The sequence below is a fragment of the Chelmon rostratus genome, chromosome 2, assembly GCF_017976325.1.
Source record: "Chelmon rostratus isolate fCheRos1 chromosome 2, fCheRos1.pri, whole genome shotgun sequence".
NCBI lineage: Eukaryota > Metazoa > Chordata > Actinopteri > Chaetodontiformes > Chaetodontidae > Chelmon > Chelmon rostratus.
In genome coordinates this window covers 23,140,906-23,157,239 of record NC_055659.1, presented here as the reverse complement: position 1 = coordinate 23,157,239, position 16,334 = coordinate 23,140,906, and the positions used below count along the sequence as shown (strand labels likewise).

Here is a 16,334-nt window from a genome sequence, read left to right as displayed (position 1 = left end):
ATTCTCACCTCCACATGTCAACGCAGCCCTGTGCATACATTCCACTGCCTCTGTATCCTACAGCTGAAAGCATATTTGTCTGCATACATGCCTCGTCACTGACTTTGCCCGTCTCTCCTTCTTTGTTCCTCAGCGGGCAGAGCGGGACAAACAGAGGCGTTCTCTCCTTCGCAGGAGGACTCCTTCCATAAGCCGGTGAAGCTGGCCGGCGTGACGAGCCGCGGCCGCCTCGACAGTGACTGTGAGCCTGAGCTCAAGCAGACTCTACTGTCTAACGGACACACCCTCAGAGCCTCTCAGAATGAGAGCGCCCCCCTAAGGAGAGCCAGCGATTAGCAGGCGCTCCATCCAGCCCAAAACGGACTCGCTGCAGCGGAGTGGACTTTTCTTCTTTTTTTTTTTTTTTTGCACTGGGAAATAAACTGCTACCTCATATCGAGGCGACTGATCCTGAGCCTCCTGGATCTGGACTGAAAGGGAGCACCAGGAGGGGAAAAGGCAGGGGGCATCCGGAGTGTGAAGGTGGAGCTTGTGTGGGTGGCGTCCCATCTGAGCGTATCAGCTGTACATAGTTAAAAACCTTCGTTTGGGAGGTGACCAATTAAAAAAAAATTCTAGCTCCAAAAAATGTGACTTGCATTTGAAGCATGTAAATGTAGGGAATCTTGTACAGTGTATGTATGTGCAGGGGAAAAAAGAGAAATATACCTTTGGACATTTGACTGTACATAAGAGTTTTCTTATATTATATATTATATAACTTTTACAAAAGAGTATTTGAATTTATGTGCATGACAAAGAAAGGAGTGACGGTATTTTTATTTTTCTTCAAAAAACAAAAAAACAAAAAACAGCCTTTTTCAGCTTTTACCAGCATTCAGCTGCGGTGCCTTATTGCATGATCAAAGAAAACTCAACCTGTACTAGCATATATCAAGAGACTTTTTGTGAGAGATACTGGTACACTCTTTATAGCAAACAAAACAAACACTTGATTGCACTTGAATGTTTTTTGACAAGCGCTGCCAATCATGGCCTTACAGAAACACAATTCACATGCGTTGTTGTTGTATGAAGGAAGAGCTTCGATGTAAATTATTTTGGTACGTCAGATGGTTCAAGCTGGGATATTTGCGGGTGGTCAGTTAAAGCACTTTTTATATTCACTTCACCAATAAGCAGATCGTGGACATGATATCTGTCAGCAGGAATGCTGGGATCTCCGCCGCTTTAGTCTAGTCGGCAGTACATACTGCGCCATCATGGCTCTTCCACGTTTCACTATACTACAAGTTACTGCGAAGCTGCTCTGATATAGTTGGGAGAAAGTACTCTTCTCTGCACTAGTTTCTTTATTTGGCCAAGAAATTGACTTTGGCACCAGCTCGCGACTAAATGTGGTCAAACGTGGGCCAGCAGCTGTTTCGTAAGCAGTAAAAGCCAGTAATGATCTCAGCACGGACACCTGTCGTTTGTTCTTGGTCACATTCATAATGAATCAGCTACGTGCACTCGACATTTAATTGGCTGAATGCTTAATCATACCATTCTCATGCTGTGAACTGTTACTGCTGTAATGTGCCCCTACATCCACCGTCGTGCATTCACAGGCAAATGGCCAGTAATCTGCCTCCGTCACACCATCACAGAGTAACGGTAACTCTCTTCATCACTACAGCTGAATAATGTTTGGTGTTTGAGGTCACTAAAGGCGCGGTCTCGTGCTGTGAACTGTTGGGAAGCTTGTGAAATGCGCTCTGACCAAACTTGGAGGATTAATGCAGTCAAGACTGTCACGATCCCTGCGTGCACTGGCTCAGAAATCAGGCAAAGCAGCCGTCACGTCGTCTAACGCATGCGTGCGTTTAGCCGGCGCGCTCCTGTCTGAACTGTGCTCTGTTACCAGCGGCCTTATCAAGGTAAACTGGCGGACACACTCCTCTGGTTACACCTGATAGCACCTATCAGAGGTGATTTTACCAGCAAGACCAATCACAGATCCCTGCTGGAAAACCAATCCCAGTGCAGCAGGTAAAAGGGACAAGAGGGAGTAAGGTGCAGTTCATGTTCTGAGTAATTTATTGAAACAAACTCTCTGAAACCAATGTCAAAGCTGAAACAGTGAAGTGTCTAACGTGGCATTGAAGTGTCTAATAAAATCCCACTTTGCTATCATTGAAGTGTTTTGCCCGTTTTCTCGCCTGTGCGAACAGAATGAAAGGACGTTTTAGTGACAACAGGATCGCAAACAGCTGAGTTTGCATTTAGCAGCGCTCACATGTCACAGTGGTCGTGGAGAAGCCATCAATCGAAATGGAGCATGCACAAAGACATGAAATCCAGAGACCTTGATCTTCAAAGGAGTGAAGCAGCTTGTGCCTGGACCACAAACACACGCACACAAAAAGCTAATCTTCCAACCAGGAATGTGTCCTGGCTCCCTGAAGCTCCAAAGACAGCAGGCATATTTTTTCCTTCTGCGGGCTGTTTAAAATATTTGCTGTTGAGTCAGGGCTGACTGAGTGTCAGTGGCTGGCCAGAATGTGCATTCCAGATGGATGTTTGTCATCGGATGATTGACATGCCTCCCGCCGTGGCCTCCACCAATCACACGCGGCCCATTGTTGTCCAGCAGCCTAGTGACAAGCAGCATGACAAACACTCCCACCTGTGAGGCCATTCGTCTCCCTCTGCCCCGGCAGGATTTACAGAGTCTGCACTTTTACCTCAGTAGTGACTGTAAGGACAACAGTGACCTGATTCACTGAATACAAGAGGGGGGAAACACTGATGCTACGGCTGACTGCTCTTGCATATGTCATTTAAATAATCCCCCTTCAATCAGACGTAGAGTGATTTGTTAGTCTTGTAAGAAGTTATCTTGGATAACTCTGTGCTCTTGTTTTGAAAAAAAAGGCACATGTGGAAACCATCAGTACTCGCACACTTGGCTGGTGTACATGAAGACATCTTTTCACTAAATGTTGTATCTTAAACACATCAGCCATTAAATGAATCCCGGAGAAATCCGCTAATTCAGGTCAAACATGTAATTCCAACCTCCGCTGCACCTCAGACCTGCTCACTTATCCAATTATTAATCAGCGTCTTTCACCGAATCATGTCATTTCCTGTGTAAGGCCAGTTGCAACTGCATCTGCAGTTCAGCTTGTATTCTCAGAATCACTGATACTTCACTAAATACTTAACCTGACTTGAGCTGGTCATGCGGATAATTTCGGTTTTAGGCGGCTGATATCTCGGCAACTTGACAAATAAAATCAAAACCTGTACAGCTAGACGCTAGAAGGAAAGCATGCTGCTCACTCCTCCTGCACACTTCTTTTTTATGGGCGATTCCCAGTAAACTCACTTGAGTAAGCAGTCTAAAGTTTAAATGGTGTGCATGCAATTCATGCTACTTATTCTACAATCAAAGTACAATATCGGCCTACTGGCAACTCTAAAGCTCACTATTTAACATGTTACATCCCAGTAGTTTAGTCTGGACACAAGCTGCAGAGTTAAAACAAAGTTATAGTTTTATGGGAGTTTATGTATCGGTCTATTTCTTGGCTGGGAAAAGTGACATCCCGTTTCCCCCTGCTTGAGGATGCTGGATGTAGCTACATACTGACCCTACACACACAAGAATGGTATTAATCTTCCTATCTATGAGCAAGAAAGCAAAGCATCAAGCTATTGTTAATTAATAATAAGGATTTTTTAACCACATGTGACTGCAGAGAAAATCCAATTGTGACAACAATGTGTATTTCAACACTTGGATGGAGGATTGAATGGATGTTCTCTATGAACTACAGCTAATTATGTGACACCATTGCTCTACTGATGCAATTAACAAAAGGTAGGTTTTGTTTTTTTTAATCTTTATTTATTTTTTTATTAAAGTTATTCTATTTCACAGGGTTGAGATGATGGACGTACACCTTAATGAATCTTTACAACAGCAGCTCCAAATACAAAGTAAGTCAACTTCAAAACATACAGAAATCATGTTTATGTCACGTAGAGTCCAGTCCAGAGATTTATTTATCACCTATAAATATTCCACTATTAACACATGGGAGATAAATCCCCAAAAGTGGCGTGTTAATTTAACACAGGGTTCTATTGTTGAAGGCATCTTAAGTATAAATTTAAAGCTCTTGCAGGTGGATGAGCTCAGCTGTGCTCCAGCAGGAATGTAACAATGCTGAGATATTACTGTGTCTCTCCCCGGCAGGTCTTCACACAGGTGGTCCCGCTTACAGAGAGAAATGTGGATGAAACACTAAAATGATCCTGAAACTGTGCAAAGTAGAGGAATCACCAAACCTCACACAGAGCATAAAAAGAGACAAAAACTAACTGATTCACACGCGCACCCGCCCACTAAACAGTAACGATGCCTCATTGCTGGTCTTGTGTGACACGGTGTGGCTTCATTTCACCAAACCGCTGGTGCTGTTCCACAAGTGTGAGCTGAGGCTGTTAAACTCCATCCGCAGGGCACCGGTGAGCAGGAATGCAGCACTCTGGGTGATGCAATCAGACCTGCCGAGCAGCGGGCGTCCCGAGGTGCTGGGGGGCCTCCGGGGAAGAGGGCGCTACTTCCAGAGACGCTTTTCCTGCCGTTCCTCCACCAGGCCCGGGCTCAGGACTGTCGCAGAGGACAGTTACAGAGGACATGCTGTGAGAGCGGTGCGGCGGACCTTCTCGTAGGCTCCGAGGAAGATGAAACCACCCACGCTGATGAAGGCCACCCTCGGTATGCTGCCCGCAAACAGGCTGAAGAAAAGGAAGACAAATACATGCTATAAATCTTGAAATATTTGCAGCATTACTTCTGATCAGCACAGTTTTTGAAAGACTTCATCTGTATAATAACTGATCAGCTTATTTTCTCCATTAAAAATTAAATAAAGATTAAATAAAAACAAAGGTGTGATGTGAAAGGAAATCATTAGTGCGGCTGGAATAAACCTGCACTAAACCCGGGGAAAAAAATCTCCTCAGCAGAAGATTGAGGAAGGGGGCTGTTTTTTCCTCGACGTGGAGATTCACAGTTTGCCTGCTGCAGCTTTAATTATCTCCACCGCGCTCGGCTCAGGCTGCGTCATGTGTCGCTGCGCCGATCGACGGTATCTGCCGGTGATTTGCGGCTCCTTCGTGGAAGCGGGGCCTCGCCCCCCGGGTGCCGAGGGTCCATGGGAGCGGGTCGAACATGAGGCTCCGCCGGTGGAGCCACTTTACGGAGAGCGAGAGGGGCCCCGCTTACAGCGGCTGAGGCCCAACAAGAAGCTGCTGACGTCGCGGGGGTCAGAGGATGTGATGAGCCATGAGAGAGCACCCGCCTCCCCGACCCCCACCCGCCCCGCTACACACAGCTGTTTTTGGGATTAGGCTTCAAGCCCCCACCCTAAGGCCTCCCTGGAGCTCTCACCCCCTCCCTTCTTTCTCCCTCTCTGTGCGTGACTGATGGCCGGATGACATCCACACATGTCCCTCTGCTGTCCGTCCATCCATTTCTTTCTGCCTCTCCGTCCAGCGACGGCCCCCTCAGCTGGCTCAGTTGTTCGGGGATTTCTCCTCCGTCTCCTTTTCTTGCTTCGTCATCCACTTCTCAGACACGCGCTCACTTCGTCCCGTGTCTTCATCTGCCTCTCTCTCCTTTTATTCTCCCCATTTGTCTCTGCCTCTCTCTCGCCGTGTATTTGCCTACCAACACCTTCCGCCTGCCAATACGCCCCCGCGCTCACATGGCCTGGCCCCGTCCGAGCCAGATGTGATGGATGAAGAGCAGTGTGTGTGTGTGTGTGTGTGTGTGTAGAAAGTGGATAAAAGTGTCTACGCACACAAAATGTCTGTCTGCATTCATCATCTGTGTGGGTGGGGGTGTGTGTGTGCTAGCACTTTAGTTTCTGTCCATTTTCATTTTCAGAAAAACTTTTGAAAGATCACAAAACTCTGTTTGGTTTCCATCGGCTGTGACACAGCAGAGAAGCTTCCTCTCAGCAGGGAAAGCACAGGAGTAGATGAAACATTAGCGACGGCTCTGTCCTGTTCGAGCGTCCCAGAAATACGTGACGGCGTGATGGCGAGCAAGCGCGCGCAACACCAGGACCAGGAAGCCGAGTGGAATGCAGCCATCATTGATGCTAATATTCATATCTGTGCTTTTCCTGCTGTGACGAGTCGAAATGCCTGAAGAGCGTCAACATTCACAAAAAAGACAGGTGGGGACTTTGGAGCTTTCATTGGAAACTGGACAAAAAAATGTCTCACAACAAGAAGAAGGAACCACCGGTTCCTCGGGGAAAACTAGACCCTCCTCCAGGTCTGCACCAGCTCCTCATTGGCTGTTGTGTCATGAGATTAAACCCTTGCAGAGCAAAATGGACCAAAGTGTGTTCCAGCTTGCTGCTTATGTAAACTAATTTCAAGTGAGCAGAGACCCCATTTTTTCATGACATTTATTTTTTTTCAGCTTATGAGCATCAGCTGTGGTTTGTTCCATTTTAGCTCCGTATTTTCGGAAACCTGGGTGCAGCTCTTTCACTGGAAATGTAAGATTCGGGTCACAGACTCACAGCTTGTACGTCACTTTTGTCCACTGCGCAGCTTTACAAGGTGCCAAGCATGACGGGGATCTCCCAGCCATCCCAAACATTCAGGCAACTCCACGTTTCAGAATGCCCCGGCCCGGATCGAGTGTTTTTTAAAAGGCGTTTGGGCTCCGTGAGCTTTGAAACACAAAGAGAGTGTGTGTGTGAGAGAGAGAGCGTCCAAAAGTGTGTTTGTGTAAGCAGGGACTGGTGTAAATGCTACAAATAAACGAGGCATTAGTCAGAGGTCGTCGCGCTGCCCTTCAGCGGGTTTCTTCGACTCAACGCGGCATATTTATCACCATCTGCTGAAACACAAGCAGCAGGCCCGCTCCAGGCAGCTACTTAGCATCACTTACACAACAATATCGCATATGATCCAAAGCTAAATCAAAATCTAATGACAGGCAGGGGGGAAAGCGAAGGGACAGAAACAGCTGGACAGCTGAACGACAGCAGACACAACAAGTTCTGACATACTCAGCAGTGTGGAGGAATTAACCCATTTTAAACCCGGCGCTTGTGTTTTGTCTCGGCTCTGGACTACCGTTACATTTCCTGCCCACCTGTGGAGAGCGGAGCCCGGGCTCAAACATTCCCGTCGGCTCCCCCGGGCGGCCTGACTCACTCTGACATCACAGCCTGGCCGGCCACTGAGAGCTGTCATCCCTCTACTGCCGGCCAATCGCCTCTCCTGAGGGATGGGACTAAATATAGCTTGGAGGCATGGCAGGGGAGCGCAGAGGAACACAGTGGTGAACTCTGCTTGAATCTCTGGGTCGAAGTGATATTCTGCCGTTTTACCCAGAATCCCGCGGGTTGATCCCACTAACAAGTATCGTCTTACGTGGCGTCTTCCTCTGCGCCACACACATCAGTGAGCCACGCAGCCGCGCTGGGTGACCTGTTCCTTCATTCTGCACAATGAACACACTGCAGTTTGTTTTGACTCATTCCCTCCTCTTACTGCAGTAAACAGTCATTAGCGCACCAAATCTATGGCCCCATCACATGCACTGCGGCTGTTTGAGCAGTGCCCAGTTGTTTTAGGAGATTATGTAACCTTTTTTTAAAAATAAAGTTATATAGTTTGAAGGCTTTTATCTTCAGTACGAGCTAAGAGAGCCACACACAGGTTGGGGGAGAGACAGACTAACACATTATTGGTTTGCCATTTGTTGATGATAACAAAAACAAGTCTCATCTTTTACCTGTCGACAAATGTTTTGAATGAATTAAGTATGAAACCTGTGCTGTGAAGCTTTTTCCCCATTTGAGTGATCACACATACAGATCACGATGTGTTTGAATTGATGTCATTTGAACCGGGTGGGTGAAAAGTGCCCCATCTGCTCTGCTCCACTCCTCACGGTGGAGAACAAAGAGTCCCGCTGTCATAAAAGTACAATTAAGGTTTACCGCAAACTTCCAGAGTCTCTGCTTTGTGGTGTGTGCAGTACAATCGTGCATTTACTTTTCTTCCATTTTGGTTTACATAAGGCATGAGGCAGACACAGCCTGGAGGACATGTTGCCGATTAGTCTTTGTTTTGACATGTTTCCCGTTGCAGTTTGCAGGTTACTGGGGGGAGGCCGGTTTGAGCTGCGCCGCTCTCTGCTAACCCAGGGTCTCTGGGGCATGGCACACACATGGAAGCACTTTAGAGCTTCACTACACTGCAATTGGGCCTATTACCATAATTACAGCTTTAAAGCCCCAGCAATTTGTATCAGGCATGCACCAGCGCAACCACCAGGCCTTTGGCCCTGCGGAGCAGCAACCCCCCCACCCTTTTACTTTCTACACACTCTCCTTTGTCTCTGCATTTCATTCTCTCGTCCCTCTTAGATGCTCTCTTATTGCACATTCTCCACCTTCTCTGGTTACATCAATATCAGGGGAGAAAAGGATTATTCAGGAGTTCACCGTGTTGGAGAGCTTTAACTCGGGGCGCATGTTGTCCGGGCCGCGCAGTGTGAGCGAGTTTTAAAGCCGGCCCCAGAGGATAGTTGGAGGAGATAGAGAGGGAGAGAAAGACATCAAAGGTTGCCGTGTGTGCAGAGGTGGGGGGCTGGCATCAAAGAGCTTCCCTGTGCACTACCACTTGGTTACTGTTGCAGCTGGGAGAGTGGGATTTAGGCTTTTCCACAGGGGCCCGCCAACTATCACCTCATTGAGATTGTGCAGTAGCCTCGAACGTGATCCTTATTGAAATTGTAGTTCGGGCTGTTACTGATGTTTGAAAGCTGTTCGTAGGGATTCACCCTTCATCATCCTCGTATTAAAACACAAAGCTGAAATGTGATTTCCCTCCGATTTGACTCGAGCACTGCAGCATAAACAAACAAACAATGACACAGTGGTGTGTGTTTGTGAGAGAGAGGGGGGTGGGGAGGTGGGGGGTGTCCCACTGGTGTTTGGCCCAGTCCCAAACCATATCGGCTCTGAGCGTTAGGCCGAGGTGCATCCTCACTAAATGATGGCGGCTTGTACACAAGCACGCCTATTACTCACCCTGGCTGAGGGTTTGTTTTAGTGCTGGCAGCCCTCTGCGGCCCCATTAGACCTGGCCTTTTGTCCGGCGCATATTATAAACACATCAAAACACTCAAATAAACCCTTCCACTTGGCCCCCGTAACGCCTTAATCAATAGGACGACACTGCTAGCCGGCAGGAAAAGCTATTCTGCGTCTCATTTTTCAGCTGCGGCTGTAACTTCGTGCCCGCCACCCCCCCAAGAGTAGCGAGTCTATCATCAAACTTGATTATGTGAGGGATCAAGCCCAGTTAAATCAAATCATGGAAAATAAGAGTTTTGCAAGAGGGCTCAGATAGAAAACAAACATAAAAACAAAACAGGATTTTCGGTTTTAAACGATCACGATGGCCTGTCTCTGAAATGACGACTCACCCTGTGAGGCCTCGGCTCTTCCACACCTCGTACAGCACCAGCGGGATTTTGCCCCTCGCTGTGGTCGACCCGGCCTGGAGAGAGAGAGAGAGAGAGAGAGAGAGAGAGAGAGAGAGAGAGAGAGAGAGAGAGGGAGGGGGGAGAGGGAGAGAAAATAGAGGTGTGATGACTGATGGTTCGTCTCCTTCACTTCCTGCTCCTCCAACAGACACCCTGTTTAGTCTTCCTCAGCTGAGCTTCCTTCAACTCCCCTTCCCCTCCTCCACTTCTCCTCCCGGACAGCTGTGTCAGCGAAGGTGACACCTCCAACACCCGCCCAAAAACACACTCAACAAGTTCTCCACACCCGTCGAGTTTGGAACATTTATTTACACAACAGGGCTTAGCTGGCCGGAGAGTTTTTAATCCATCACCGTGGAGCGGCGGAGGGGTACGGGAGCTGCAGAACAGGGCCAGCCAGGGTTAAGTGAGGGTGGGTGGTGGCACAGAGGAGAAACAGAGAGCGGCAGTGGAGGGCGTGCTAACACGAGGAGGATGTGTGTGTGTGTGTGTGTGGGTGTGTGTGTTCGCGCCAATCTACGCTACAGCTCACTGAGCATGTAGGAAACAGTTTGCGGCGTCCGCTGTAAATTGTGACTCCTCGATCTGCTGGAACGAGAAGAAGATTCCCGCATCTTATTCATGTGAGGAGGAAAAAACAAAACAAAACAGACCCCTATTCATTGTGCTTCTGTTGGAGACAAGTGGCTGAGAAATGACTCTGCCCTCTCCTCGTCTGACAAGTTTTCTTTTCCTTTACCGCTGTGGAATGGTGGAAGGAGGGGATGGAGGAAGAGGGTGTCCAAAACACACACACACACACACACACACACACACACACACACGTTCCTTGTGTAACTCATGCTGACAGACAAAAATATCTCCACGCAGCTCAGTCTATAAGCTCCTCTGGCTTACGCTGGCTTTCTGCTTTGGGTTTCTCAGAATCATGTGTGAGCAGTAACAGATTAGCGTCACGCTGACCGTCCCCATGTTCTCCAGCATCTGCGATCGAGTGAACGACAGCAGTGGCTGCTGAACAAGGTGTCGGACCGTAGCAGCCTGACACCCGCTCCTGTGCTTGCCACAGCTGTTCCAGTGGAGGGTAGTGAACACGGCAGTGTGGCGGCAGTCTGACGAGGAGAGCGGCGTTGGATAGTGACAGCGTAGGAGGCGTGCAGCGGCAGCGTGGTGTGCACGGGCAAGGTGCCAGTGCTGCAGGCAGGTCGGCGTGGCAGGAGCCCCTACCCAGGAGGGGCTTCACACGTCCAGCCGCGCCCTGGACGTCCGCCCGCTTCAACCGGGTCCGTGCCAGGCTGCCCACCGTACAACACTGCTCTTTCATTCCGCCCGCCGTAGAGAAGAAACAACCTCCTGCTCTGCGGCCACGGGACGGAAACTAACGTGATAAGTTCCAGCACCCACATTTCCTCCCCTTCGTCCGATCCAAAGCGTCCATGCCCGTCAGCGGCAGCTCTGCTCTCTCTCCATCTGTCTGCGTCTGTTTCACTCTGCTGCCTGGACTTGTCAGCCTTTGCTGCTGTGGGAGTTTGTACAACAAAACCAAAATGAAGCCTGACACGATTTTTATTTTTAAAAATGACATGTTACCTTTTAGGGTGTGGCACCAGAGGTAGAGATAAGAATCTTAATGTTTTAGGCTGTTGGTTGGTAAAAATATACGTATTTGTAGACATTTGAAGACCTCGGGCTTTAATTGTGATGGGCATTTTTCACTGTCGCCTTCCATTTTCGAGACTAAACAAGTAATCATTACTTGAGAAAAAAATGACTAAGTTTCTTGCAGCCCTAAATTTTAGATCAATTGTGTCAAATGAAGAGCAGGTTTTACTGATAATACACTGTAACAGATTCACATTTTTCAATGTAATATTTTTCAACCTGACACATTCATTTGGTCACAACATTTGGAAAGCGCCTAAAAACTGGCGTACAAAGGATGATTAATATTCCTTTTGTCTCGTCTATTTTATATATTTTTCTTTTTTTGAAAAAAAGGAAAAATATAGGACTGTAAATCATTTAACCAAATCAACAGAAAAACCTTATAAACTACAGAAATTACAAACTCTTAAATGATCCCACAGAACAAAATAGAATAAAAAAGGCACTTTGCTTGTTTTAATGCAGCTATGTTAATACTGAAAGTGTTGGCACCTGGATGGATGTTAAACACACAAACCTGTTTGACAGCAGTAACAGTTTGAATTGTATCTAAGTGGATCACCCTGGCTTTTATTTTGTTGATTAGCTGGTGAAGACGGAGCGCTGGGGTGTAATCAGCTGATAACAGCCATCAAAGTGGAGGCTGTTAAGTTTCCTTGCAGCTTACCTGCGGTGCCTTAAGTGAATAAAACTTGGCCTTATAAAGCTATAACTGAACCTTGCTGAGGCAGCACGGGCCAAGTCCTTTGCTGGTGGTAAATTGCAGCAGCTGCATTTCAAATAGTGTTTACAGGAAGCTTTTGCACCGCGCTGTTCCACCTACAGCCAACGGCTTCTCGCAACACATCAAGACTGTCTGAGTGTTTTGTTAATTCCAGTATCTCATTAGTTAGGGGGAGAGGGGGAATGGAACAGTGTGTCTTCTCCAAGGACAGTCTGTGTGTGTGTGTGTGTGTGTGTGTGTGTGTGTGTGTGTGTGTGTGTGTGTGAATGTGGGGGGGCTGATTGGGGTAACTCTGAACTCACTACCCTTTACACACACACACAAAAACACAGGACACAGTGAGGGAAGCCAGACATACAGTTAGAGCGAGCCAGAAGTGAAAGAGGAGGTGGAGAGAGGGAGGAAGAGGAGGGGACAGCGGTACACACAGACAGAGAGAGAGAGAGAGGGGGGGCTGTTTGGGAGGATGGACTGAGTAGAAGAGTTAACAGGAGGGACACTGGCCTTCTGCTTCACCTCTCAGTGACAAGCAGCCTTGAGATGGAAATTCCTCTGGAGCAGCAACAAGTCCTCTCTCTAACACTAACCATGCACACAAACATGTCTCCCCGACACTGTCCACAGTCCGGATCAGATGATAGATTTGAGTGTATGTCTCGCAACTGTCCCGCCGCTGCCTCGGCCCGCTCTGTCCCGCCTGCTGACACTGTTGAAATTCGCTCAGGCGGCAGGCCCGCTCAGCTCTCTGCCTGCGAGGCATCACCTGACAGCACTGTTTAAAAGTCGCTGCCAGAGGTGGTGGTGCGCTCCGCGCGCGCGCGCGCGTGTGTGTGTGTGTGTGTGTGTGTGTGTGTGTGTGTGTGTGTGTGTGTGTGTGTGTGTGTGTGTGTGTGTGTGTGTGTGTGTGTGTGTGTGTGTGTGTGTGTGTGTGTGTGTGTGTGTGTGTGTGTGTGTGCGCGCGTTTCAGTGTGTATACCTTTGCGAGCATGATCCTGGTCTTCGCCACGTCAAGGGGAGTGGTAACAAATGCTGCCACCGCACCTACAACAGACACACACATTTAGCAAAGCGCAAACATAAAAGGGGCTTTCTCTGCTCTGAGAAGAGTTTTTAAATATTCAAAATAAACCATACAAAGGGCCAATTACTTAACCACAAATACAGTAATGTATTAATTCAGCAATAAACAGTGAGACTCTTGGTCCTCCGCTCCATTAACTTCATAAAAATGATAATATTCCCCATCCGAGACCTTCCATGTTATTAGACCACAAAAACCAGACAGACACACTTCTATTCCCACCCACCCCCCCTCTCCTACTGCCTCATCCAACCCAAACCTTTCCCCCAACACACACACACACACGCACACACAAACACACACTGACACACTCACACACTCCCTCCCTCCCTATGAGTTTTATAGAGCAGTTACACCCCAACTTCCCTCCATCCTTCCAAGTTGGAAGCTGAATGGGTGGCGTGATCCAGAGGTGTCCCCACTGAGCCGCAGTGTGTGTGTGTGTGTGTGTGCGTGTGTCACTCTGCCACAAACACAGCGACTGTTCTCAGTAAACATATCCATATGGGCCACCGAGGAGCAGTGTGACTGTAAGTGAGCTGAGGATACAGGAAAACATTAGGATCAGTGTGGTGTAACACAGCGCTACATTTACTAGTTAATGCTGGCTGATTATAAGAGGGGACTGAAATGATTTTTTATTTTTTTTTCCCTACTTGGGTGGATAAAACCTCAGCGAGGATAAAAAAGAGACGTTCCTCTCACTGTAGCCTGTCTTGTAATATTCTTGGAAAGCAATAAAAGGATGCATTATCCGAATAAATCTTACACATGGAGCGCTGCATTGGAGGATCTAAATTTGGCTGGAAGAACCATGTGATGCGATGAAGGCTAGCCCCAAATCAGACGCTGATGTAATCTCGTCTCGGGTTAGGCAGCGCTTTTTTTTTTTCTGGGCGGTTCAAACGGGGTCAAGCCCGTCGTAAGTCAACGCAGGGTACTGGAGGAGATATTTGGGATGATTAAACGCGCCTGTGTGAGCATTTCCAGTGTCAAGCTGATTATGTATGAGTGAAAGAGAGAGCGTGAAGCGCGATGTACGGGGAAGTGACTGAAACTTGAGGATCCCTCTTGGACAGCAGCTCGGTCGCATTGGGACGTGAACTTGATTCCTATCCTGGACCCACAACCCCCCCCATACTCCCACCCCACCCCTTACTACCCCCTGGCCCCCTTTCCCCTCTCTGCTCCCTCTGGCTTGGATGACCCTCTAATCCCTCGATTTCAGATTTTTCAAACCTTTTTTTCTACATATCCAAATTAACAGTTTGTCAGTATGCTGGATGTTTAAGATATCTGCTTTGAGCTGAATACTTTAATACTATTTAAATTGTATTAACAATGTAACCCTCACTAGTTTTAGCTCATCTAATATGAAGAGATACCTCTGTCTGACAACTTGTCTGGACTATTCTCAAACCTTCTGCTCCTCATCTTCTGTCTCTCAGTCTGTTCTGATTTCTTCTGCTCCTTCTCCTCTTCGCAGCGTGGACTGAGTCCAGGTGGGGTGGAGCAGGGCCACGTCTCAGCCCCTCGGGGCGCTGTTTCCTCATCCCCTCTTCTCTCCTTCGCCTCCATCTCTCCATCTCCCCTGGAGCAGCTAACCTCAATCTTCCTGTCCTGTCTGGCGCGTTGTAGCATCGCAAGAGTTATGGACTGCGAGCTATAACCGTCCAACACGGGCCGGTCTGCGGAACTATACTCCTGAAATATGTATTTTGATGGTGGTTCTGCTTTTTCATTGCATAAAAAGATGAAGACTGAGTGGAAAGATAGATGATGTGACACATTTTTTACTCAGAGCTACAGTACTGGAGGTACATGCTATGTTGTTACCAGTGCTTCTTTATATATCTTATCTTCCTGAAGGCATTAAACAAGATCAAAAAGCTCAAACAACAGCACCCATACACAGTTCCATATAAAAAAAAAGCTATAAAACACCATAAGTACAAAATAGAAAATAAAGCCAGCTAAAACGAGGTCGAATTTGATGGAACATGCGCGGAACACCCACACAGGTGTTTTCATTTATTCTGGCTGATCAGACCTCTGCTTGAGTTTGGGAGGAGCTGTGCTCTGAACTGTGTAAAGTCAGTAGACTGGATGAACTAATACAAGTGACGGGTGTAAGATATGCTGTCAGTTGTCCTGCCCTAACCTAACTAACTAAGGAGAGTCAATCGAGCTCAGTCTGCACACACACACCCACAGTCCGCTGGGAGGGTGTCCAATGAAGCACATGAAGTGAAAGCACCTGTGTGGGTGTGGAGAGGCTGTAAAATGCAAAATATTCAGGACAGTGCAGAACACAGCGCTGTTACAGACACGCTCATTCTTCACGCAGCTCCTTCAGAGCATTTCAGTAACGACTGATATAAAGCACTCACGAGTGCCATTATTTATTTTCATGTATCCAAAGTTGCATAAAAACTTTAGAGGTCTAAAGCAGGTCAAACCACTGATGGAGTACATGATCACGACATTGAAGGATTGAAACAAACTTTTTGGTCACACGTACACAATAGAGGTCCTAACCTCAGCTCGTCACTCCTCGATAATCTTACAGGCTGACGCCACTAAAATGACTGGAGAGTGACCACCTGTGTCAACTTATCAGACAAAGGCAACCAAACCCGATTTTACACACCGCACAGGAGCTTTTTTCTGTCTTGCAAGGTCCTTATCCTTGATACTGTGACCCTGGGCTGTGACCTTTGGTTTTTGAGACCTTTATCTTCAGCTGAAACTTCAACTAAAACACAAAATCATCAAATTCAGAACTACGCTCAAATTCAGCATTTTAAACACTGACAAATGACAATCATCTCAGGCTCAGCTTATCTATATATACCTCTTGTGTTCTCTCTCTTGTTGCTTTCCTTTCCCCTAGTCGTCTTGTTTTTAGTCCACTCCCTTTCCCCTCTTTCACTCTTTCCTGTGCCTCTCTCTCTCCCTCTCTTTTAAACCACTTCAGGCTCCAGCGCTCAGGAGGTCGCACAGCTGCGGGGGCCCATACCCAGGAACCGGCCCCCTCTCATCCCTGCTCTCTCCTCCCTTGGTCGTCCGTCTCTCCCCTGATACTCATCCAGGCTGAGACAGAACCATAAAAGTCTGCTTTGGTATGATTTTCATTGGCTGAAGGGCTTGAGAAGCCTGATAATAAGATCTTTATGAGACAACAATGCAGGATCACCGTAATGATGACTGCTAATTTTTAGTGTTAAAGAAAAAAGGCTGCTCTCATTTCCTTCCATCCATCCGTTCTTCTCCATTCTGTTTTT

At 47.5% G+C, this 16,334-nt stretch overlaps 2 protein-coding genes across 4 annotated transcripts in view; one reads left to right on the top strand and one right to left on the bottom strand.

Moving 5' to 3' along the window:
* Positions 1-2,180, top strand: part of lrig1 (leucine-rich repeats and immunoglobulin-like domains 1) — a 38,244-nt gene extending 36,064 nt beyond the window's left edge. Inside the window, exon 18 of the mRNA XM_041957260.1 lies at positions 134-2,180. Within this exon, the coding sequence (XP_041813194.1) occupies positions 134-336 (203 nt within the window). The 3' untranslated portion in view covers positions 337-2,180. The remainder of the gene's footprint in view (positions 1-133) is intronic.
* Positions 2,181-3,929: 1,749 nt separating this feature from the next.
* slc25a26 (solute carrier family 25 member 26) overlaps positions 3,930-16,334 on the bottom strand; it is a 53,109-nt gene continuing 40,704 nt past the window's right edge. For 2 of the 3 annotated variants that reach the window (XM_041955818.1, XM_041955833.1), the window contains 3 exons: positions 12,946-13,010; positions 9,521-9,594; positions 3,930-4,791 (listed from right to left, as the gene is read on the bottom strand). In XM_041955818.1, the coding sequence (XP_041811752.1) occupies positions 4,680-4,791; positions 9,521-9,594; positions 12,946-13,010 (251 nt within the window). In that variant the 3' untranslated portion in view covers positions 3,930-4,679. Of the gene's footprint in view, positions 4,792-9,520; positions 9,595-10,706; positions 11,100-12,945; positions 13,011-16,334 lie in introns of those variants that run through there. The other variant, XM_041955826.1, reaches the window with a different exon arrangement.